The sequence below is a fragment of the Dryobates pubescens genome, chromosome 24 (assembly GCF_014839835.1).
Source record: "Dryobates pubescens isolate bDryPub1 chromosome 24, bDryPub1.pri, whole genome shotgun sequence".
Lineage (NCBI taxonomy): Eukaryota > Metazoa > Chordata > Aves > Piciformes > Picidae > Dryobates > Dryobates pubescens.
In genome coordinates, this window is record NC_071635.1 from 15,734,892 (window position 1) to 15,756,058 (window position 21,167).

General features: G+C 60.7%; 2 protein-coding genes across 9 annotated transcripts in view; one reads left to right on the forward strand and one right to left on the reverse strand.

The window, feature by feature from the left end:
- SEC31A (SEC31 homolog A, COPII coat complex component) overlaps positions 1-9,177 on the reverse strand; it is a 71,263-nt gene extending 62,086 nt beyond the window's left edge. For 7 of the 8 annotated variants that reach the window (XM_054172478.1, XM_054172475.1, XM_054172474.1 and 4 more), the window contains exons 1-4: positions 8,988-9,177; positions 8,411-8,651; positions 7,760-7,842; positions 6,570-6,693 (exon numbers count right to left, since the gene is read on the reverse strand). In XM_054172478.1, coding sequence (XP_054028453.1) covers positions 6,570-6,693; positions 7,760-7,838 — 203 coding nt within the window. In that variant the 5' untranslated portion in view covers positions 7,839-7,842; positions 8,411-8,651; positions 8,988-9,177. The remainder of the gene's footprint in view (positions 1-6,569; positions 6,694-7,759; positions 7,843-8,410; positions 8,652-8,987) is intronic. The other variant, XM_054172476.1, reaches the window with a different exon arrangement.
- A 1,891-nt stretch (positions 9,178-11,068) lies between these two features.
- Positions 11,069-20,176, forward strand: THAP9 (THAP domain containing 9). Its single transcript, XM_054172518.1, has 10 exons — positions 11,069-11,168; positions 11,247-11,445; positions 11,525-11,801; positions 13,219-13,369; positions 14,582-16,271; positions 17,391-17,472; positions 18,061-18,296; positions 18,694-18,771; positions 19,734-19,871; positions 20,051-20,176. The coding sequence occupies exons 1-10, from the start codon at positions 11,089-11,091 to the stop codon at positions 20,174-20,176; spliced, it is 3,057 nt and encodes a 1,018-aa protein (XP_054028493.1). The 5' UTR covers positions 11,069-11,088.
- The last annotated feature ends 991 nt before the right edge of the window (positions 20,177-21,167 follow it).

Consider the following 21,167-nt stretch of genomic DNA (forward strand, 5'->3'; position numbering starts at 1 on the left):
AGAGAGCAAGAAGGTCTCCCCTGAGCCTCCTCTTCTGCAGGCTAAGCAACCCCAGCTCCCTCAGCCTCTCCTCACAGGGCTGTGCCCCAGACCCCTCCCCAGCCTTGTGCCCCAGACCCCTCCCCAGCTTTGTTGCCCTTCTCTGGACACCTTCCAGCAGCTCAACCTCTTTCCTAACCTCAGGAGTCCAGAACTGGACACAGGACTCAAGCTGTGGCCTCAGCAGTGCTGAGCACAGGGCACAAAGACTTCCCTGCTCCTGCTGGCCACACTGTTCCTGATGCAGGCCAGGCTGCCTTTGGAGGGGGGAAAAAGAGTGGAAATACAGGAAAAACCCCAATTTGTTTTCCACATCTCTGCTTCTGGATGTGCAACACCCAGAGAATCACAGAGCTGTCAGGGTTGGAAGGGAGCTCAAGGCTCAGCCAGCCCCAGCCCCCTGCCATGGGCAGGGACACCTCACACCACAGCAGGTTGCTCACAGCCACCTCCAGCCTGGCTGCAAACACCTCCAGCCAGGAGGCTTCCACCACCTCCCTGGGCAGCCTGGGCCAGGCTCTCACCACCCTCCTGGCCAACAACTTCTTCCTCACAGCCAAGCTCCAGCTCCCCACTTCTGCTCCAGCCCCCCCACTCCTATCCCTCCCTCACCCCCTCCACAGTCCCTCCCCAGCTCTCTTGCAGCCCCCTGCAGCTCCTGCAAGGCCACCAGAAGGTCTCCTGGGAGCCTTCTCCTCTGCAGCCTGCACAACCCCAACTCTCTCAGGCTGTGCTCAGAGCAGCTCCAGCCCTCTGCTCCTCCTCCTGGCCCTGCTCTGGACACCTTCCAGCCCCTCCAGAGCCTTCCTGGCACAGAGGCTCCAGAGCTGGCCCCAGAGCTGCAGCTGTGGGCTCAGCAGAGTGGAGCAGAGGGGCAGAATCCCCTCCCTGGCCCTGCAGCCCAGGCTCTGCTTGGCTCTCTGGGCTGCAAGTGCTCCCTGCTGGCTCCTGTTGCTGTGCTGCAGGATCAGGAAGTGCTTTGCTCACATCAGAGACATCTCCTGGACCACAATCTATTTTCATAGCATCCTAGAATGGTCTGGGTTGGAAGGGACCTCCAAAGCTCATCCAGCCCAAGCCTTCTGCAGTCAGCAGGGACATCTTCAACTAGGTCAGGTTGCCCAGAGCCTTGTAGAGCCTGACCTGGAGTATCTCCAGGGATGGGGCCTCAGCTACCTCCCTGGGCAACCTGCTCCAATGTTTCACCACCCTCAGGGTGCAGAACTTGTTGCAAGCATCCAATCTAAGTCTCCTCTTGTATAATGTCAAGCCATTGTCCCTGGTCCTGTCCCTGCAGGCCTTTGCAAGCAGCCCCTCTGCAGCCCTCTTGGACCCCCCCTCCAGGTACTGGAAGGTTGCTTTAAGGCCTCCCTGAAGCCTTCTCTTTAGGCTGAACACCCCCAGCTCCCTCAGCCTGTCCCCATAGCAGAGGATCTCCAGGCCCCTCATCATCCTTGTGGCCTCCTCTGGATGCACTCCATCAGGCCCATGCCCTTCCTGTGTGGAGGGCTCCAGAGCTGGACACAGCCCTGCAGGTGAGGCCTCCCCAGAGCAGAGGGGCAGGATCCCCTCTCTCTCCATCTCTGACCACACTGCTGTGGATGCAGCCCAGGCTGCCCTTGGCCTCCTGTGCTGCCCAGGGCTGGCTCCTGTCCATTTCCCAGGCTAAGTCAGGAGGAACAACCCATCCACACCCAAAAGAACCCAACCTCCTTCACCTCACTGAAGCTGCTGCACAAGCAAACCCTCATTCCTGTGTGCTCAGCCATGACCTACACCCCAGGGCAGCTGCCACAGACCAGCCCCCAGGCAAGCAGAGAGCAAACCCACCCTGGCCAGGTGGGGGCAAGGAGCTCTTTGGCAGTCACTCTGCTGTTATGAAGCTTGGGATCTCTGAGCAGCCTGCAAGAGATCTCTTCAAACCACAGCAGCTTCAGCATGAGAGCACACACACTGCAGCAAGTCAGAGCACAGACTGGCTGAGAAACACTGCCACAGCCAAGCCCTGGCTTGGTCAGCAGCACTCTGAGCTGGGTGAGGAACTGGCTGGAGGCTGAGCCCAGAGAGTGGTGGTGAATGGTGCCACAGCCAGCTGGCAGCCAGGCACCAGTGGTGTGCCCCAGGGAGCAGGGCTGGGCCCCAGCCTGATCAATATCTTCATTGATGATCTGGAGGAGGGGATGGAGTCCATCAGCAGGGAATGTGCAGCTGACAGCAAGCTGGGGGCAGGAGCTGAGCTGTGAGAGGGCAGCAGAGCTCTGCAGAGGGACCTGGCCAGGCTGGGCAGAGGGGCAGAGGCCAAGGGCAGGAGATTGAACACAGCCAAGTGCCAGGGGCTGCACTTTGGCCACAGCAACCCCAGGCAGTGCCACAGGCTGGGGGCAGAGGGGCTGAGAGCAGCCAGGCAGAGAGGGACCTGGGGGTGCTGGTTGATGGTAGGCTGAACATGAGCCTGCAGTGTGCCCAGGCAGCCAGGAGGGCCAATGGCATCCTGGCCTGGGTCAGGAAGAGTATGGCCAGCAGGAGCAGGGAGGTCATTCTGCCCTGTACACTGCACTGGTTAGGCCACACCTTGAGTCCTGTGTCCAGTTCTGGGCCTCTCAGGTTAGGAAAGAGGTTGAGATGCTGGAGGGTGTCCAGAAAAGGGCAACAAAGCTGGGGAGGGGCTTGGAGCACAGCCCTGTGAGGAGAGGCTGAGGGAGCTGGGGTTGCTTAGCCTGCAGAAGAGGAGGCTCAGGGGAGACCTTCTTGCTCTCTCCAACTCCCTGCAGGGAGGCTGGAGCCAGCTGGGGGTTGGTCTCTTCTCCCAAGCCCCCAGCACCAGAACAAGAGGACACAGTCTCAGGCTGCACCAGGGGAGGTTTAGGCTGGAGGTTAGGAGGAAGTTTTACACAGAGAGAGTGATTGCTCATTGGAATGTGCTGCCTGGGCAGGTGGTGGAGTCCCCATCACTGGAGGTGTTCAGGAGGAGACTTGATAGGGTGCTTGGTGCCATGGTTGAGTTGATTAGGTGGTGTTGGATGATAGGTTGGACTTGATGATCTTGAAGGTCTCTTCCAACCTGGTTTATTCTATTCTAATGAAGCATTGCTCTGCTGGGGCAGTGTTCAGTGGGGGTTCACCAAAGAGCAGCAGAAACTGGTCAGGGACACCAGGCAGAGCCTTTCCTTAGGTAGGATTTTCACACTTCAGCACCTCACAAGGCAAGGTTATGAGAAATGGAAGGCCTAAGGTCACACAGGCATCACTGTTGCACCAGCAGAGTGCTGTGCCCAGCTCTGGAGCTCTCAACACAGGACCTGATGGAGAGGGGGTCCAGGAGGCTACAGAAATGACCAAGAGCCTGGAGCACCACTCCTTATGGGGACAGGCTGAGGGAGCTGGGGGTGTTCAGCCTGGAGAAGAGAAGGCTCTGAGGAGATCTAACAGCAGCCTGCCAGTCCCTGAAGGGGGCTCCAAGAAGGCTGCAGAGGGACTGCTGGCAAAGGCCTGCAGTGGTAGCCTGAGGGACAATGCTTTGAAATTAGGGAAGAGGAAATGTAGAGTGGAAGTAAGGAACAAGTTCTGCAGCAGGAGGGTGGTGCAACACTGGAACAGGTCGAGGCCCCAGCCCTAAAGGTATTCAAGGTGAGGCTGGACAGGGCTCTGAGCAACCTGCTCCAGTGGAGGATGTCCCTGCTGAGTGCAGGGGGGTTGGACTGGAGGAGCTTTGGAGCTCCCTTCCAACCCAAACCACTGCATGGCTTAATCCCCAGTGAAAGGAGAGGAGAGTGAGGAACCACCCCCAGAGTGAAGTGAGCAATTGCCTTCCTCTTGCCCTCTGCTCCTGCCAAGACACAGCATGGCTCTGTAAAACCAGGGCACAACTCTCCCTGAAGGATGAACCAGCAGAAGCTTGGTGGAGGCTTTATCTGTTGTGGCCACTTGCACCTGCTGCAAAGCCAAGCCAAGCCTGATTTACTCCCAGCTGGGGCACTTCTCCTCATCTTGAGCTAAAGGTCAATTAATAAATGAATCCAGGCTCCAGGGCAATGCATTTCCTGGGGCAAAGTCGACTCCTGGTGCTGCTCATCAAGGGAAGTGCTTGCAAGGGAGCACTGCACCCTGTAAGGAGTGGTCTGTGCAGTTCAGCTCGTGGCTTGGACAGCAACACTCTGTGCTGGGTGAGGAACTGGCTGGAGGCTGAGCCCAGAGAGTGGTGGTGAATGGTGCCACAGCCAGCTGGCAGCCAGGCACCAGTGCTGTGCCCCAGGGAGCAGGGCTGGGCCCCAGCCTCTTTAACATCTTCATTGATGATCTGGATGAGGGCATTGAGTCAGTCATCAGCAAATGTGCAGCTGACAGCAAGCTGAGAGCAGATGTTGGTCAGGTAGAGGGCAGAAGGGCTCTGCAGAGGGACCTGGACAGATGGGCAGATGCCTACAGGACGGCATTCAACAAGTCCCAGTGCCAGGGGCTGCACTTTGGCCACAGCAACCCCAGGCAGTGCCACAGGCTGGGGGCAGAGTGGCTGAGAGCAGCCAGGCAGAGAGGGACCTGGGGGTGCTGATTGACAGCCACCTAAACATGAGCCAGCAGTGTGCCCAGGGGGCCAAGAAGGCCAAGGGCATCCTGGCCTGCATCAGGAACAGTGTGGCCAGCAGGAGCAGGGAAGTCATTGTGCCCTGTACTCTGCACTGGTTAGGCTGCACCTTGAGTCCTGTGTCCAGTTCTGGGCTCCTCAGTTTAGGAAGGACATTGAGAGACTTGAAGGTGTCCAGAGAAGGGCAACAAGGCTGGGGAGGGGTCTGGGGCACAAGGCTGGGGAGGGGTCTGGGGCACAGCCCTGTGAGGAGAGGCTGAGGGAGCTGGGGTTGCTTAGCCTGGAGAAGAGAAGGATCAGGGGTGACCTCATTGCCCTCTACAACTCCCTACAGGGAGGTTGGAGCCAGGTGGAGGTTGGTCTCTTCTCCCAGGCCCCCAGCACCAGAACAAGAGGACACAGTCTCAAGCTGTGCCAGAGGAGGTTTAGACTGGGGGTGAGGAGAAAGCTCTTCACTGAGCGAGTCGTTCACCATTGGAATGTGCTGCCCAGGGAGGTGGTGGAGTCCCCATCCCTGGAGGTGTTCAAGAGGGGCTTGGCTGTGGCACTTGGAGCCATGGTCTAGTCATGAGGTCTGTGGTGCCAGGTTGGACTTGCTGATCCTTGGGGTCTCTTCCAACCTTGGTGATACTGTGAGACTGTGAAATGTCCCTTCAGTCCCAGGTAAAACAGCACAGCACAAGCACACTGTGAGAGATCCAACACCTCCTCCTGCTCTCAGCAGCTCCAGAGATCTGTTAACAGCAGCACTGCCCACCTTGCAGGGCACTCAGTGGAGACTGGGGGGCTGCTTCTCACAAGCTCCTCTGCACTACAGCACAAACAGCTGCAGGGCAGAGGCTGGGAGCTGCCTGCCAGCACCACTGCTCTGCCAGACCCAGGACTGACACAGCACAAAGGCAGCACCTTGCAGCTTGTGCTTCCTGCTGCAGAGCCTACCACAGCCACTGCTCACCCAAAGCAGGGCAGGACCTGTGTTCAGCTGCACACACTCTCAACCCCTCTCAACACAGCCTCTGGGAGCCCAAACTGCAGGTGCTCAAGAGCTTCAGGGAAGAGTTGCAGGCTCTTAGCTCTTGAAGTTAGAGCTTCAGAACACATAGTGATGGAATCTGATCAATTTCTGCTTGTGCCAGAGGTAAGAGAGACAGCAGCTGCCCCTCCAAAAGGGTCAAATTCTCCCTTGAACACACAGGTGAAATAATTGCCTGCACCTTGCCATGCCCAAGGGAAAGAGTGGCCACTCTGACACTGTGGCTGGTGCAGAGGAGTCACAGATCCAGCCCAATGGCAATGAACATTTCCACCTGCTCTACCCACAGGAACATCCTACACTTCCAACCATGTTCTTCCAGCTGGCTGACAACAAGGAGCAGCACTGCACCAGCCACCAGAGAGCAGCTACAAGGCACTGCTGGGATGGAAAGTGGAGCCTCTGATGTGAACAATATTACTCTGGACAGGCACAGAGTAAGAAGCTAAGAGCTAAAGGGAGCTGCAGAGTCAGGAAGGTGGCTGCCCAGCTGCAGGGTGAGGTTTGATACACACAGCCCAGTTTAGCCCAGTTACAGGAGTCTCCCTGAAACACCTCAATGCAAAGAGGATGGGGCAGTGGGGGCAGCTGTGACTGCATTTTTCACAGCCTGACATTTCCTGCTGCTCCCTGGAGAGTCCCAGAGGCTCCTGAGATAGCCAGCATCAAAACACACCAGCCCATGTCAGAGCTTTCACACTTATGCCAGAGCACAAACCACTTGCAGCTCTCCAAGTCCAAGCTCACTGCCTTCACAGTCTCCCACACCACCACTGGCACTCACCACACCTTCACCCTCCAGTGCTGAACTTCTTTCCTCAACTACTGCAGATAAGCCTGAAGTGGTCTTGCCACAGCCCACCACACACAGCAGCTCCACAGCCACTGCTGCTCCCTTGGAACCCCACTGCTTACCTGTGAGAAGATGAGAAAGTGGCACAGGACTTCATGTCCAGCGAAGGGTCTGCCAAGTCCAACTCAAAGATTTCCAGAGAAGCACTTGTGCTGAAGGTTGCATCCAGCTGCTGAGCTGATGTGCCTGCAGGGGAGTGTGCTGGGCTGTCAGAGAGCCATGAGGCACAGAAAAGCAACTGCAGAAGCAGCAGGAGGAGGGGCACAGAAACACTGCCTCTGCAAGAAGGGACCCTGGGATGGAGTCAGGCTGCTGCTGCTTCAGTGTGGCTGCACATAACTCTCCTCATGGTTAGGACAGAGTTGAACTAACCGGGTTGGAAAAGACCTCAGTGATCATCAAGTCCAAGCTGTCACCCAGCACCATCTGATCAACTCAACCATGGCACCAAGGGCCTCAGCCAGGCTCTTCCTAAACACCTCCAGGGATGGGGACTCCACCACCTCCCTGGGCAGCACATTCCCACGGCCAATCTCTCTCTCTGGGAAGAATTTCTTCCTCACCTCCAGCCTAAGCCTCCCCTGGCACAGCTTGAGACTGTGTCCTCTTGTTCTGGTGCTGGGGGCCTGGCAGAAGAGACCAACCCCCAGCTGGCTACAACCTCCCTGCAGGGAGTCAGAGAGAACAAGAAGGTCTCCCCTGAGCCTCCTCTTCTGCAGGCTGAGCAACCCCAGCTCCCTCAGCCTCTCCTCACAGGGCTGTGCCCCAGCCCCCTCCCCAGCCTTGTGCCCCAGACCCCTCCCCAGCTTTGTTGCCCTTCTCTGGACACCTTCCAGCAGCTTAACCTCTTTCCTAACCTGAGGAGCCCAGAACTGGACACAGGACTCAAGGGGTGGCCTAACCACTGCTGGGTTCTTTGCCTGTTGGGAGTTTCTTAACCAGGATGAAGAGGAAAAGCTTTGGCCACGCACAGCTCTCTCCCTGACAGCACTCAGAAAAGGACTGAGGTTACAAACAAGCAGTGAGGGGCAGGGAACTAGCAGCTAAGGCTTGCTAGCACTGCACCCTGGGCAGAGAGCAGAGAATGCTTGCTGTCACCTGCAGCAGGCACAGCACCTGGAGAACTCCACTGAGGGCACCACAGCATAGAACCTGCTGCAGCCTTCAGGACCTGAAATACCTCCCCTCCAGCTTGCACTTCACAGCAGCCAGCACACACAGCCCCAGGCCTGCAAGCTCCCGAGACACTCACCTGTGGCCAGGTAAATGGGGTGCTGCTGGGCAGGGCTCCATGCCTGCATGGCAGTTCGATCAACCTCCTTCAGCTTCATCTTGCTAGGAAACAAAACCGTGAGAGGTGATGCTTAAAGGGAGCGTGGGGAGACCGCACTGCCAGGGGCCCGGCAGCTGCACTGAGACGTGGCAGAAGCAGCCAGGGTGAGCCCAAAGCCATCGCACGGCCAGCCAGGCCATCCCCTGCACAGCATACCCGCAGGAGATGAAGGAGTCTCCCTCTGCAGAGTAACATCGACGCGTAAAGGGGGCTGATGGCTGCTGAGCAGAGCCTCAACTGCCCTGAAACCCTTATTCCAGCGGCACCAGGATACACACCAAGCAGCCCACAGCAGCAACCCACGGAACAGAGCCCCCTCCAAAAACCGCCCCCTCGCCTCTCGCTCAAGACCCCTCAGCAGCCAGCCGGGTGGGAGAGCAAAAAACGGTTTAAACCCCATCCACCTCCTCCTTTTCGGATCCTTTCCCCACGCCCCAGGGCTCCTCCAGCTGCGGACGCACCGTGCGCGGCCGGGGGGCGGGGGGCGTCCCTTCACCGGCACCTGCGCCCCGTTTCCGACACAAACCGAAAGAGAAAGGTGGAAAGGAAGGGCTTCCCCCCTCCCCTCACCTCCGCGTCCCCGGCGCTCACACGTCCCCGGCCCGCTCCAACGTGGCAGCCGTGGCACCGCCTCCCGCTCGCCGCAGCTTCCGGGCGCGCCCCGCCGCTTCCGGGCGGCCGGCAGCGGAGCTCCGCCTGCCCCTCGCAGGAAGAGCGTCCTGGGGGTCGGGGGGGTGCTGCCACCTCCTCCTTTGGGGTGTGTGTGGGGGGTGTCTCTCCGGGTTTCTCGGGGCAGTAGCGGCGGTCGGCCCTGGGGAAGAGGGAGACAGGCGTTAAGGGGCTGCCCCGGGGAGGCGTCGAGGAGCCGGGGGAAGGCGCCCGTAACTCGGGAGCTCCGGTGCCGCCTGTCCTCAGCTCAACAGCAGTAATCATGGCAGTGTCATGATGTGAACAGCAGTGAGGCTCATCATCGGAGCGGGGCCAGACACGGGAGCGGGGCTTCCCCCGGCTCTCGGCGCGGGGGAGCAGCTCCAACAAGCCCGAGTCAGCCACCCAGCCGCGGCGACTCGGCGCCTTTCACCGGCCCGGGGCGGGGGCAGGCTGCGGGCGTGGCTAGGGGGGCTTCTGGACACGGCCCCCGACCCACCTCTCACAACAGCCGGAGCGCAGCCCCGCTGCTGCCTCCTGCCGCCGGGTCCCGCGGTCGCCTAGCGGGCAGACACTGCGCCCGGGGCGGGCGCTGCCTCGGCCCCATGGCCCGGCTGCGGCTCCCCGCTGCGCGCAGCCGAGCGGCCGCGGCCAGCGTAGGCGCAGCCGAACAGCTCTCGGGCGAGCGGCGCCGCCGGCGCAGAGCGCGCAGGGAGAGGGAGCCCGCGCTCCCGCGCCCGCTACATATAGGGACTGCGAGCGCGGCTCCCATTGGTTGTGAGGATCGCTGCTTGCCATTGGCTGCTCCTCCTTCTACTGCCGCTCACTGGTTGGCTCGGTTCCCGCCGCCTGGCTTGTCCGCTTCCGTCAAACCGAGGCGGAAGTGCGGCAGCCGCCGCCACGCCCCATAGGGCAGCAGCTCCTTCCGGCGGGAGTGGCGGCTGAGCAGCCAATGGGAGCCATGTTTGAGGAGGCAGGGAGGCGGGCCCTGGGAAGCGGGCTCCTGTCAGCCTCCCCTCCGTGCCCGGGGAGATCCTCCTGCATGCCGCGCTGAGGCACACGGAGGACAGGGAGCTGATTCAAGACAGCCACCGTGGCTTTCCTAGGGGCAAATCCTGCCTGGACAACCTAGTGGCTTCCTACGATACAGTGACTGTGTCAGGAGATAAGGGACGACTTGTGGATGTGACCCTGTGGATGTGATCTAGCAAGGCCTTTGACACGGTTCCCACACAACGTCCTGCTCACCAAGTTGTAGACATGTGGATCTGCTGGGTGGATAAGGAATTGGCTGGATGGTGGTTGCATCCAGAGGGTGGTGCCCCATGGCTTGAAGTTCAAATAGCAGTGACAGTGGTGTCCCTCGGGGGTCCACACTGGGACCAGCAAGTGTGCAGATGGCACCAAACTGAGTGGTGCTGTCAGCGCACCAGAGGCACAGGATGGCATCCAGAGGGGCCTGGACAAGCTGGAGAGATGGCAACAGGGCAACCTCATGAGCTTCAATGAGAGCAAGTGCAGGGTTGTACAGCTGGGCTGGAACAATCCTCACTATCAATACAGACTGGGGGAGGAGGTGATGGAAAGCAGCCCTGAGCAAAGGGCCTTGGAAGTGCTGGTGGGGGAGAAGCTGGCCAGGAGCAGGCAGTGTGAGCTTGCAGCACAGAACAGTGGCAGCCTGGGCTGCATCCAAAGCAGCGTTGCCAAAGATCCAGAGGTGATTCTGCCACTTTGCTCTGGTGAGACTTCACCTGCAGTGCTGTGTGCAGCTCTGGAGCCCACAACACGGAAAGGACCTGGACCTGATGGAGGGGATCCAGAGGATGGCCACAAAAACGATCAGGGGGTTGGAGCAGCTCTGCTCTGAGGCCAGGTTGAGGGAGCTGGGGGTGTTCAGCCTGGGGAAGAGAAGGCTCCAGGGAGACCTAACAGCAGCCTGCCAGTACCTGAAGGGGGCTACAAGAAGGACGGAGAGAGACTGTTTGCAAAGGCCTGCAGGGATAGGACCAGGGGCAATGGCTTCAGGCTAGAGGAGACTTAGACTGGATATTAGGTACAGGTTCTTCACCACGAGGGTGTTGGAACACTGCACCAGGTTGCCCGGGGAGGTGGCTGAGGCTCCTTCCCTGGAGACATTCAAGGTGAGGCTCAACGAGGCCCTGGTCAACCTGATCTAGCTGGGGATGTCCCTGCTGACTGCAGGGAGGTCAAACTGGCTGAGCTTTGGAGGCCCCTTCTGGCCTGGACCATTCTATGCTATGCTGCAGGGTTCTTTACCCTGCCCTCAGCCCTCTTCCTCCCTCTGGGCAGGAGAGCTCTTCACCGTGAGGGTGGTGGAACACTGGAAGGGGTCGCCCAGGGAGGTGGCTGAGGCTCCTTCCCTGCAGACGTTCCCCGCGGGGCTCGGCAGGGCTGCGGGCAGCCTGGCGGCGCTGAGCGCACAGCGGGGGCAGGCGCGGGCGGGCTGCGGCGGTGCCTTCCCGCCCAGGCCGCGCCGTGACAGGGCGATGCCGCGCGGGGAGGCCGGGCGGGCGGCGGCGGCCAATAGGAGCCGGCGCTGGGGGCCGGAGCTGCCGGCGGCGGCGGCGCTGGGGGCAGCCATGACGCGGAGCTGCTCGGCGCTGGGCTGCACCGCCCGCGACACGGGGCGCAGCCGGGAGCGCGGCATCTCCTTCCACCAGTGAGTGCGGGCCGGGGCTCGGCGGGGATAGCCCCGCGGGCGCCGCGCCTTCCCTGCCCTCACCTCCCTCTCCCGCAGGTTCCCCGTGGACGCCGCGCAGCGCCGCGAATGGATCCGCGCCGTGAACCGTATGGACCCGCGGAGCCGCCAGGCCTGGCGGCCCGGCCCGGGGGCCATCCTCTGCTCCAGGCACTTTACCGAGGACGACTTCGAGCGCTACGGCATGCGGCGGAAGCTGCGGCGGGGGGCCGTGCCCTCCCGCTTCTTCCCCGTCCTGGTGCGTGCGGGTAACGGGGCTCTGCCCTCCGCGGGGCCGCGCCGCTCCGGGGTGACCTCCCCTCTGCCTTCCCCTCTAGGAGCCGGTGGGCATCGGCTGGTGGTGCAAGCCCTCCATCCGAGCGCTGAAGCAGCCTGTGCCCAGCCCCGCCGCGGAGATCGCGGCCGGCGACCACAACTACAGCCTGAAGGAGGAGGAGGCAGGCGCCGGACCGCCGCCGCCGGAGACCCCGCCTGCGGTCAAGAGCTGCGACCCCGCGCCCCAGCCCCGAACGGTGGGGACCATCCTCCGGGAGCTGGCGGAGAAGCAGCACCTGCCTGAGGAAACCCTGAGCTTGCTGCTGGCCCAGTTCTCAGGTACTGCTGGAGGGACTGCTGAGGCAGAGTGCTTCGGGGGCTGCTCCCTCACCCCCGGCTGTGTGAGCTTGGCTGAGGTTTGTGAGGTTTGCAATCCCTGAGCAGCGTTGGGCTCCGAGGCCCAGAAGCTTTGTGACATGTAGGTCAGAACTGCAGCACCCAAGGGATGCAAGGGATTAAATCTCTCTGAAAAATGCAATTATTGGAGGGAGGCTGCAGCCCTGTGGCCAAGGCTGCCAGATCAAACCATGCCCCGCTCCAGCTGACCAGTGACTCCAGACTGGGGGGCATTTAGCTGGGAAAACCTTGTTGTTTGTGCTCTCCAGAAGCCAGCTCTGTTGAGTACACCCTGAAGAAGCCATTGCACAGTCAGCCATAAATCAGTGGGTTCTCTCCTGTCCAGCAAGTTTTTAAGCAGCAGCCACATGTAGGACACACCTTCCCTCAGGCATGGTGTGACACTGGGTAGGAAGAGGCCCCAGACAGCCTGGTGGGGCCTGTGCTGCTGGGCCACTGCGTGGCCATCAGGAGGGTGAGGCACAGAGGTGTCACTGCTGAGCTGTAACCTTACATCAGCTTACAGGACTGTGTGGTTCAGCAGCCACCCTGCTCATAGAATGGTTGTAAGGGACCTCAAAGACCATCCAGTTCCAATCCCCCTGCCATGGGCAGGGACAGCTTCTAGAAAATTAGGCCAGGTTGTGCAAGACCTCATCCTGCCTGGCCTTGAACACCTCTGGGGAACAGACATCCACAACTTCCTTGGGTAACCTGTTCCAGCGTCTCCCCACCCTCACTGTCAAGAATTTCTTCCTAATCTCTAGGCTAAATCTCCCCTCTTCCCAGCTCAAAGTCATTGTCCCTTGTCCTGTCACTCCCAGCCCTTGCCAAAAGTCCTTCCCCAGCTCTTCTGGAGCCCCTTCGGAGACTGGAAGGCTGCTCTGAGGTCTCCCTGGAGCCTTCTCCAGGCTGAACAGCCCCAACTCTCCCAGCCTGTCCCCACAGGGGAGCTTCTCCAGCCCTCTGATCATCTTCATGGCCTCCTCTGGAGCCTCTCCAGCAGCTCCAGGTCCTTCTTGTGCTGGGGGCCCCAGAGCTGGAGGCAGTGCTGCAGGTGGGGGCTGAGCAGAGCAGAGCAGAGGGGCAGAATCCCCTCCCTGTGCTGCTGCTCTCCCTGCTCTGGCTGCAGCTCAGCACTCAGCTGCCTGCTGGGCTGCCAGGGACCAGTGCTGGCTCCTGGGCACTTTGTCACCACCTGACCTCCCCAAGGCCTTCTCCTCCAGGCTGCTCTCCAGCCACTCCTCACCCAGCCTGCATTTCTTGCCAGTGTTGTGTGTTGTGTCCCCTGCTGACCTCTGTGAAGTTCTGAGGTGTTTAGTTTGCTTCTCTAAGGCTTGGTTTGTTTTGTTCTGAGCAGATCTACCTTGTGAGCAGCAGAGCTGGAGGAAGATGGCAGAGTACTCCCTAGAGATGAGGCAGTTTGCCTGTGCTCTCCAACTCTACAACAGAAAGGCCTACGACTGTCTGCGGAAGATGTTTCCCCTCCCTAATCCTTACAGCCTGACAAAGCAAGTTTTCACTCATTCTCTCAGAAAGCATCTCCCTTCTTTCCTGTGTGGAAAGAGTCTGATGGATCTGTCCTGAAAGTATCCAGCAGGAGCATTTTTTCCACCCCCTGTTTTGGTTTAGTAACAGAAACAGAGTGGGCAGCAGGCACCCAGAACTATTGATAGCCCTCATCTCTGAAAGCTGAGATATTGCTCATGGTCACAGCATGGGAGTTGCCTGTTCCTCCCAGCACCACTTTCAGGGCTAGTGTGGAGAGTGCCAGGTGTTCCCAGATGTGTGGGAAAAGCCCCCTGGGAGGGCTGTTGTGGCTGTTCCCTGGGGAGCAAAGAGGAGCACATGCTCCTGCTCTGTAATATCCAGAGAGGGGAGGGACCAGCCAGGTAGTGGGTGTGGGGGCAAGTCCCAGTAAGGTCATGGAAACGTTTGGAAGCCTTTTCTGAGGAAAGGAGAAGTCAAGAAGGGAGCATGAGAAAGTGAAGGACTGCATAAAGCAATGAGGGGAGGGCTTAGAAGGACTCTGGGAGGTCAACAAGTGGATCTTGACAAGTGTCTGTTGGAAAGCCAGCACAGGGAGATGTCTCTGTGTCCCATAGCTCAGCTGCATCGCCCAGCCCAGGGGGTGGTGTAGGCTCAGCATTTACTGCCTGAGCTGCTGTGAGACCTGTTAAAGAGCAGTGAAGGCCTCACAGCACACCAGAAAAAGCTGAAAGAATTCTCCCCCTGCAGACTCCTGAGGTGCAGTTGGAGGATGCCCAACAGATAGACGTTATCCATGCCAGCCCGGGCGGGGGGTGGTGTTCACACCGAGTCCCTCAGAGCACCTGCTTGGAAGGGGTTGCCAGGAGCATTCCATGTGGGCTGCTGAGGCTTTCACCTCTTCCAAACTGGATTGGCAGTCTGGAGAAAGGCAGTGGGGAAGGCCAGCAGCCTGGTGTTGCTGACATTGGCCTGACTTGCACGTCTGTGTTTGGTTTATTTTTGTCTCTCCTGATCTCCTGTATGTCAGGAAGGTGCCTGCCTGCTTCCCCCCAGGCTTGGCTCCCCTTCACTAGGGCCAAACAGAGCTGAGAGCGTGCCCTGAGGAAGGCAGGGCTGCTTGCTCTGCGTGCCCTGCTCTGCAGCTCTGGGCACGGTGGCGCGAGGTGCTGGGTGTTGCTGCAGGTGCCTCAGGAGTCCGCCTCCTAACTGTGTCCCTCCCTCTTCTCTTCCAGCTGGCTGTCCACCAGCGAGGCTGCTGCAGGCTTCAGCAGCAGCATCTTCGCACGCCTTCAGGAGAAGCTGGAGAGAGGGGAGAAGGCCTACTGCTACTGTGCCCTGATGGTGCAGGACGTGCCCCTGCAGAGGCAGCAGGAGTGGGAGCTGCAGGGCCGGCGCCGGGCAGGCTTCATCGACTTGGGCACGGGCGCCCTGGACGCCGACGAGGCTCCGCTGGCCTCGGAGGCCGTCCTGCTGATGGCCGTGGGCATCTCCAGCCCCTGGGCTGCCCCGCTGGGCTACTTCCTGGTGAGCGGCGCCAGCGGCCCCTTGCTCGCCCAGCTGCTTCGGCACACCATCAGCAAGCTGAACAACATCGGCGTCACGGTGCTGGCCGTGACCTCGGGTGCCACCGCCCGCGGCGCCGCCGCCGCCGCCGCCCTGGGCATCAGGGTGGACCCCGAGAGGGTGCAGTGCACCTTCCGGCACCCCCCCGGCTCCGCGCACAGCGTCACCTACCTGTACGACGTCTGCCACGCTCTGCAGCTGGTGAGCAACGCCCTGCAGGACTTCCAGAAGGTGGAGTGGCTCGGTGACGCCGTGCAGTGGCAGCACGTGGTGGAGCTGGCGGCTCTGCGGGAGCAGAAGGCCTCCAGAGCCAGCGGCCCCAAGTCACGCAGGCCCAGGGGTAAGGAGAGCTCCTACCTTAAGGTCAACCTTGCCACCCTGGTGTTCAGCGAGGGTGCTGCTGACGCTCTGGAGCACCTGCAGAAGCTGGGGCTGGCCTCCTTCCAGAACTGCAGCGGTACCGCCAAGTTCCTGCGCCTGATGAGCAGGCTGTGTGCCCTGTTTGACGGCAGAGGCGCCTGCAGAAGGCAGCTGAAGGGGCTTTTGCTGACTGGAAATCACACCAAAATCGGCCACCTCTCCAAGGAGATCAGAAGCTGCTTTACCGCCCTCAGGGACTCCAGGGGCAGACTGGTTCTCAAGGGCAAACGTAAGCTGGGCTTCCTGAGCTTCCTGCTCAACACCAAGAGCCTCAGGTGGCTCTACACCAATTACCTGTGTTCAGAAGACTCTCCTTCCCACCACCTCCTCGCCTCTGCCTTCAGCCTCGCCCCTCTGGAGCAGTTTGTCAGGGCCCTGCTGGAAGCCTGTGGCAGCAGGAGCCCCACCTGCGCCGCCTTCCAGGCTGCCTACCACAAACTGCTGGGGGCCTGCAGCCTGGCCCCGGGCTCGGCGCACGGCAGCGGCTCAGGCCACGCCGGCTCCTTGGGCCTGGCCCCGGCGGGCAGCAGGGACCTGACCCTGGGCAGCGTTCGCGCTCGGTGCGCCCCGGCGGGCAGGGGGCCGCCGGCGGCGCGGCGGCCCTGCTGTGCGGCCCCCACGGGCAGCTCTGCGCTGAGCGAGGCGCTGACAGACCTGCCCCTGCGGGCGCGGAGCCTCGCCAGCGCCGTGGGCCGCGTGGCGGAGCAGCTGGCCGAGGGCTTGGGCTGCCAGGACTGCCTGGCCTCCCTCTTCCAGCTGGACGAGAGCAGGCCAGGGCACGGGGCGGTGCTCTACGTCAGGAAGGCAGCCGGCGCGGCCCTGCCCTCGGCCAGCCTGTGCCGCATCGCAGGCGCCTCGGAACGCGTCCTGAGGTGGCACGGCGAAGGAGGAGATGGCGGCAAAGCCACCGAGCTGCGGCGCTTGTCTCTAGAGCAGAAAGTCCTCCAGGAGCTGCTGGGAGGAAGGCCTCTCTTCCCCAGCCTCACTGCCCATTTCCTGGAGAGGGAGCTGTGTGTTGACAATCACTACACCACCTTAGTGAAGCAGGTAATGCGCCGGTACTTGGACATCAGGACAGACCCCGCCAGGCACCCGAACTTGAGCCACCAGTGTGGGAGGCACAGGTGGAAGAGACTGAAGGGGACACCACCAGGTAGCTGTAAGTCAAGCCGGACCCACGCAGAGTCCTGAGCGCTCAATGCTGGTCCCAGGTATGCAGCCTCTAGGTGCCACGGTGAGGGCACAGGGGAGTGCCCTGCCGTCACTGAGCTGGCAAAACTGGCGGTGAGGAGCGGTGGTGTGCTGGGCCCCTGCAAGCCATCTGAGCAAAAGCACATCCTGTGTTGATCTAGAATCCTGCAAAGCAGGCACAGACTTCATGAGGCTTGGGTGGCAGGTCAGGATGAGCTCAGGATGCCTGGGGAAGTGGTAGGGGACACCTGGAGGTGCTGGGTGGCTGAGGGCTTGTGAGTGCTCTTGGCAGAAGAGAATGGATGTGTCTTCCATGGTTGGTGTGGGGATCGTGTGTGCTGGCAATTTGACCTTACCAAAGCAGACCTGCTTTAAAAGAGCTGGAGGAAAGCAAGCCTACAAAGCTTTGACTTGCAGAATAAAGCTGTGAAATGAAAATGGCACTCAGGTTGTCTGCCCCTTCTCACCTCCACTCCTGCATGTCTCTCCTCAGGCAGCTCAAGAAGCTGTTGAGGAGGGGACACAGCAGTAGCAAAGAGCAGCCCTTAAAGCATCACTTGTGGTTCCCAAGCGAGGTGCTGGATGCCTGGTGGGGAGACTTGGCTGTGAAGGTGAGAGGGTGATGCTGAGGCTGCTGTGATAAGGCTGCTGGGCCTAGCAGCACTTGGGGCACTGAAACCCTCCTCTCTGGGCAGAAGCCAGCCAGGGGTGTGCTGCAGCAGGGTGAACATTTCAGGTCCCACCACGTGGCCCCAGCAGGTTACCCACTCAGTTGTACCACATGGCCTCATCCTTCCAGCTGCCTGCAGTCCCGGGCATGAGGCAGGCTCTCAGATGTTTCCACTGGTGGCTTGAATGCTCCCTCAGGCAGCTCATTTGAGTGGCGAGGAAGCTGCCCTGGCATCGAGAGCTGAGCTTGAGGAGCCAAGCTTGGCAGAGCTGCTGCGCGGTAGCTCCCCTTAGCCGCTGTACCACGGAGGTGGAAGGCAGCTGTGTAAGGGGCCGGGAATAGATCTGTGGCTCAGAATCATTTGGGACAATCGTTTGGGGTGCAGGAGTTTGGCACTTGGCCCCCTGGGGTCAAACGAGGGGCTCTGAACGCGGGAGCCCCCCCGGCGAGACTTAGGAGCCTGGGGACTCCGTGGCGGCGAAGGCAGCAGCAGCCCTGGAGCAGGGGGAGGGCTTTAGGGGCGCCCTCTGCTGGCCAGTCCGGGCAGTGGCAGCTGCTTGGCGGCGAGGTGCGGAACGATAAAAGGCTGCTCAGAGACTGCCTGGGGGCTGCTTGGGAGACTGCTTAAGGGCCTGCTTCGGGAGCTGCTTGAGAGCTGTCTGCTGGGAGAAGGGGCGGTTCCTGCCTGCCCTGCCCTGGTTACAGAGAGCAAAGCTGCCGCAGAGAGGGACAGAGAGCTGCGGTCCCGCCTGGCCCCGCTCCCGCCCCCTGCGTGCGTCATCACCGCTCGACCCCCGCCGGTATCTATTTGCAGTCTGCCTTTCAGGGGCTTGACTCTGGTGGGGTCTGAATTCTGTTCCCGAGAAGGTCAAGTTAGTCGCATGGGAGGCGCGGTGGGGCGGCAGGCAGGAGCTCGACTCAGCCGCAGGCAGGAGCTCGACTCAGCCGCAGGCAGGAGCTCGACTCAGCCGCAGGCAGGAGCTCGACTCAGCCGCAGGCAGGAGCTCGACTCAGCCGCAGGCAGCCCCAGCTGGAACGCGAGGGGCTGTGACTTCTGCCGCGCTATCCACCGCGGCACCGGGAGGGTTTTGATTGGCGTCAGGGTACGGGATTCTCGGGAAACAAAGTGCCTAATTTAGGTACGATAGTGTGGCGCTGGCTGCTCAGGTGTCACCCCACCACCCCCAGGAGAGATACTGCCCGGGAACAGAAAAGTGCTTGTGTACCCTCCTGGGGGTGAAGAGGGGGCAGTGGGTACTAAGGTGTGACCAGCCCCCCCGGAAGCGATACTGCCTAATTGTCCTGGGTGTCTGAGGTGTGTTCTCCTGAAGGAGAGAAGGGTAAACTGCGGTGGTGTGACCCCTTCAGGAAGGTTTGCCCCAGGGCAGAAGGTGCCTCGTTGAAGCGTGAAGCCTCAGGTGTGGCCTCCTGCGGCTAAAGAGGGGTTAGTGGGTAATGAGGTGCAGCCTCCACGGGACGGATTTGCCCCTGTTGTGACAGAAACAACGGCAGCGCAGGAAGGCGGCCGAGGAGATCGATGCATTGATCTTTCAGGAGCGCACCGATGCCACCCCCTGCGTTCAGGGGCAAGATTGGGCCAAACCCCACCGGTTTCAAGCACAGCCTGAGAGAGTTGGGGTTGTGCAGGCTGCAGAGGAGAAGGCTCCCAGGAGACCTTCTGGTGGCCTTGCAGGAGCTGCAGGGGGCTGCAAGCAAGCTGGGGAGGGACTTTGGAGGGGGTGAGGGAGGGATAGGAGTCGGGGGGCTGGAGCAGAAGTAGAAGTGGGGAGCTGGAGATTGGCTGTGAGGAAGAAGTTGTTGGCCAGGAGGGTGGTGAGAGCCTGGCCCAGGCTGCCCAGGGAGGTGGTGGAAGCCTCCTGGCTGGAGGTGTTTGCAGCCAGGCTGGAGGTGGCTGTGAGCAACCTGCTGTGGTGTGAGGTGTCCCTGCCCATGGCAGGGGGCTGGGGCTGGCTGAGCCTGGAGCTCCCTTCCAGCCCTAATGATTCTATGTGGAGAGGTAGCTCAGGAATTGACTTCGGGAGGAGGTATGGTCCCAAAGAGCCGAAACCAGGGCAGCAGGGGCTACAGAGCAGGCTAGCAGCCAGCCACCATCCGTCGGGAGAAGTCAGGACTTGGGGCTGCGCCGCGACAGCTTCGGGAGAGAGAGGTCCCTAGCCCGACAGGGACGGTGGCAGATGGAGCTTCAGAAGGTCATTCCCCGGGACCTCATGGACGGGCTCCCAACCCAGACATTAGAAAGCTTCATCCAGACACGGGCAGTGCAGGAAATCCCCCCTCAAACAACCCCTAATGCACCACCCTTGACAGACCTTGGGGAGAAGCCGGTTAAAGGCGGCGGCAGGAAATGAATCCCTCTGTCCCCGGGAGGTGAGGAACAGAGGATGGATCAGGCAGTTAACTCCCCGTGAATACCAAAGGGGACTCGCTAATCGCAGCAGCCGTAGGACCGAGGGAAAGAGCAATGCGAGCCTCGAGGAATTGGCTTAGCTCCCTCCCGAAGCCTAGCTCTATCCGATCAGACAATGGGTACAATGGGTACGGGAGTGGGCACAGGGAGTCAAGTGGGTGTCAAGCTGGAGGCACCCATCGCACTTGGCAGCCTCGGGCTGGGGCTTGGAGATGCAAATGGTGTAGAAGAGACTCTGGAGGATGGGACCGTAATCCTTTGGGGCCGCTAAATGCCACCACATACTTTCAACCTAATGGCCACATGCCGGTGCCAGCAGGACCCCGGGCGAAAGGACTCTTTCTGTCTGTTAGGTGGATTGGCATTCCTGGTGCTTGGAACCATCGCTTGTTTCATGCACCTAATCAGAGCTGTGCGTGCCCCTCACAGCGCGGCCGCACAGCGCAGAATGAGCTCCGCGCTGTACCACAGTTGCTGCTCTCTGCTGTTGTACTGTTGCGAGGAGCGCCGCTGACGGTGGCGGTGATGGGGGGTGGTGTAAGGGGCCGGGAATAGATCTGTGGCTCAGGATCATTTGGGATAATCGTTTGGGGTGCAGGAGTTTGGCACTTGGCCCCCTGGGGTCAAACGAGGGGCTCTGAACGCGGGAGCCCCCCCGGCGAGACTTAGGAGCCTGGGGACTCCCTGGCGGCGAAGGCAGCAGAAGCCCTGGAGCAGGGGCAGGGCTTTAGGGGCGCCCTCTGCTGGCCAGTCCGGGCAGTGGCAGCTGCTTGGCGGCGAGGTGCGGAACGATGAAAGGCTGCTCAGAGACTGCCTGGGGGCTGCTTGGGAGACTGCTGAAGGAGCTGCTTGGGAAACTGCTTAAGGGTCTGCTTCGGGAGCTGCTTGAGAGGGGAAGGGGCGGTCACTGCCTGCCGTGAGGAGCCCCTGCTTGCCAGCCCCTGCCTTCGTGTCCCGCCTCCCTGCTCCGGCGAGCGCCTGGCAGAGAGCAAAGCTGCCGCAGAGAGGAACAGAGAGCTGCGGTCCCGCTCCCGCCCCCCCTGTGCGTCATCAGCGCTCGACCCCCGCCGCTGTCAGTTTGCAGGCTGCCAAATCAACCCTTTCAGGCACTTGCCCCCCCGGAGACTTGACTCCGAAGCCTTTCAAGAGGGCTGTGTTCCTGTGTGACCTGCCCTGGGTGATGCTGCTCTGGCAGAAGGGTTGGACTCAACAATCCCCTGAGGAGGCTGAGGGGAGACCTTATTGCTGTCCCCAACTACCTGAAAGGAGGCTGTAGCCAGGTGGGGGTTGGTCTCTTCTCCCAGGCAAGCAGCACCAGAACAAGAGGACACAGTCTCAAGCTGTGCCAGGGGAAGTTTAGGCTGGAGGTGAGGAGAAAGTTCTTCACAGAGAGAGTTGTTAGGCATTGGAATGTGCTGCCCAGGGAGGTAGTGGAGTCCCTGTCCCTGGAGGTGTTCAAGAGGGTATTGGACATGGCATGTGGAGCCATGGTTTAGTGGTCAGGAAGTGCTGGGTGACAGGTTGGACTTGCTGATCTTTGAGGTCT

Excerpts from the sequence above, each read along its gene's own strand:
- THAP9 (XM_054172518.1), top strand. The coding sequence starts at position 11,089 with ATGACGCGGAGCTGCTCGGCGCTGGGCTGCACCGCCCGCGACACGGGG. Across the intron at positions 11,169-11,246 it reads CGCGGCATCTCCTTCCACCA|GTTCCCCGTGGACGCCGCGC; the intron begins GTGAGTGCGGGC and ends CCTCTCCCGCAG. Across the intron at positions 18,772-19,733 it reads GCACCGATGCCACCCCCTGC|ACAATGGGTACAATGGGTAC; the intron begins GTTCAGGGGCAA and ends CTATCCGATCAG.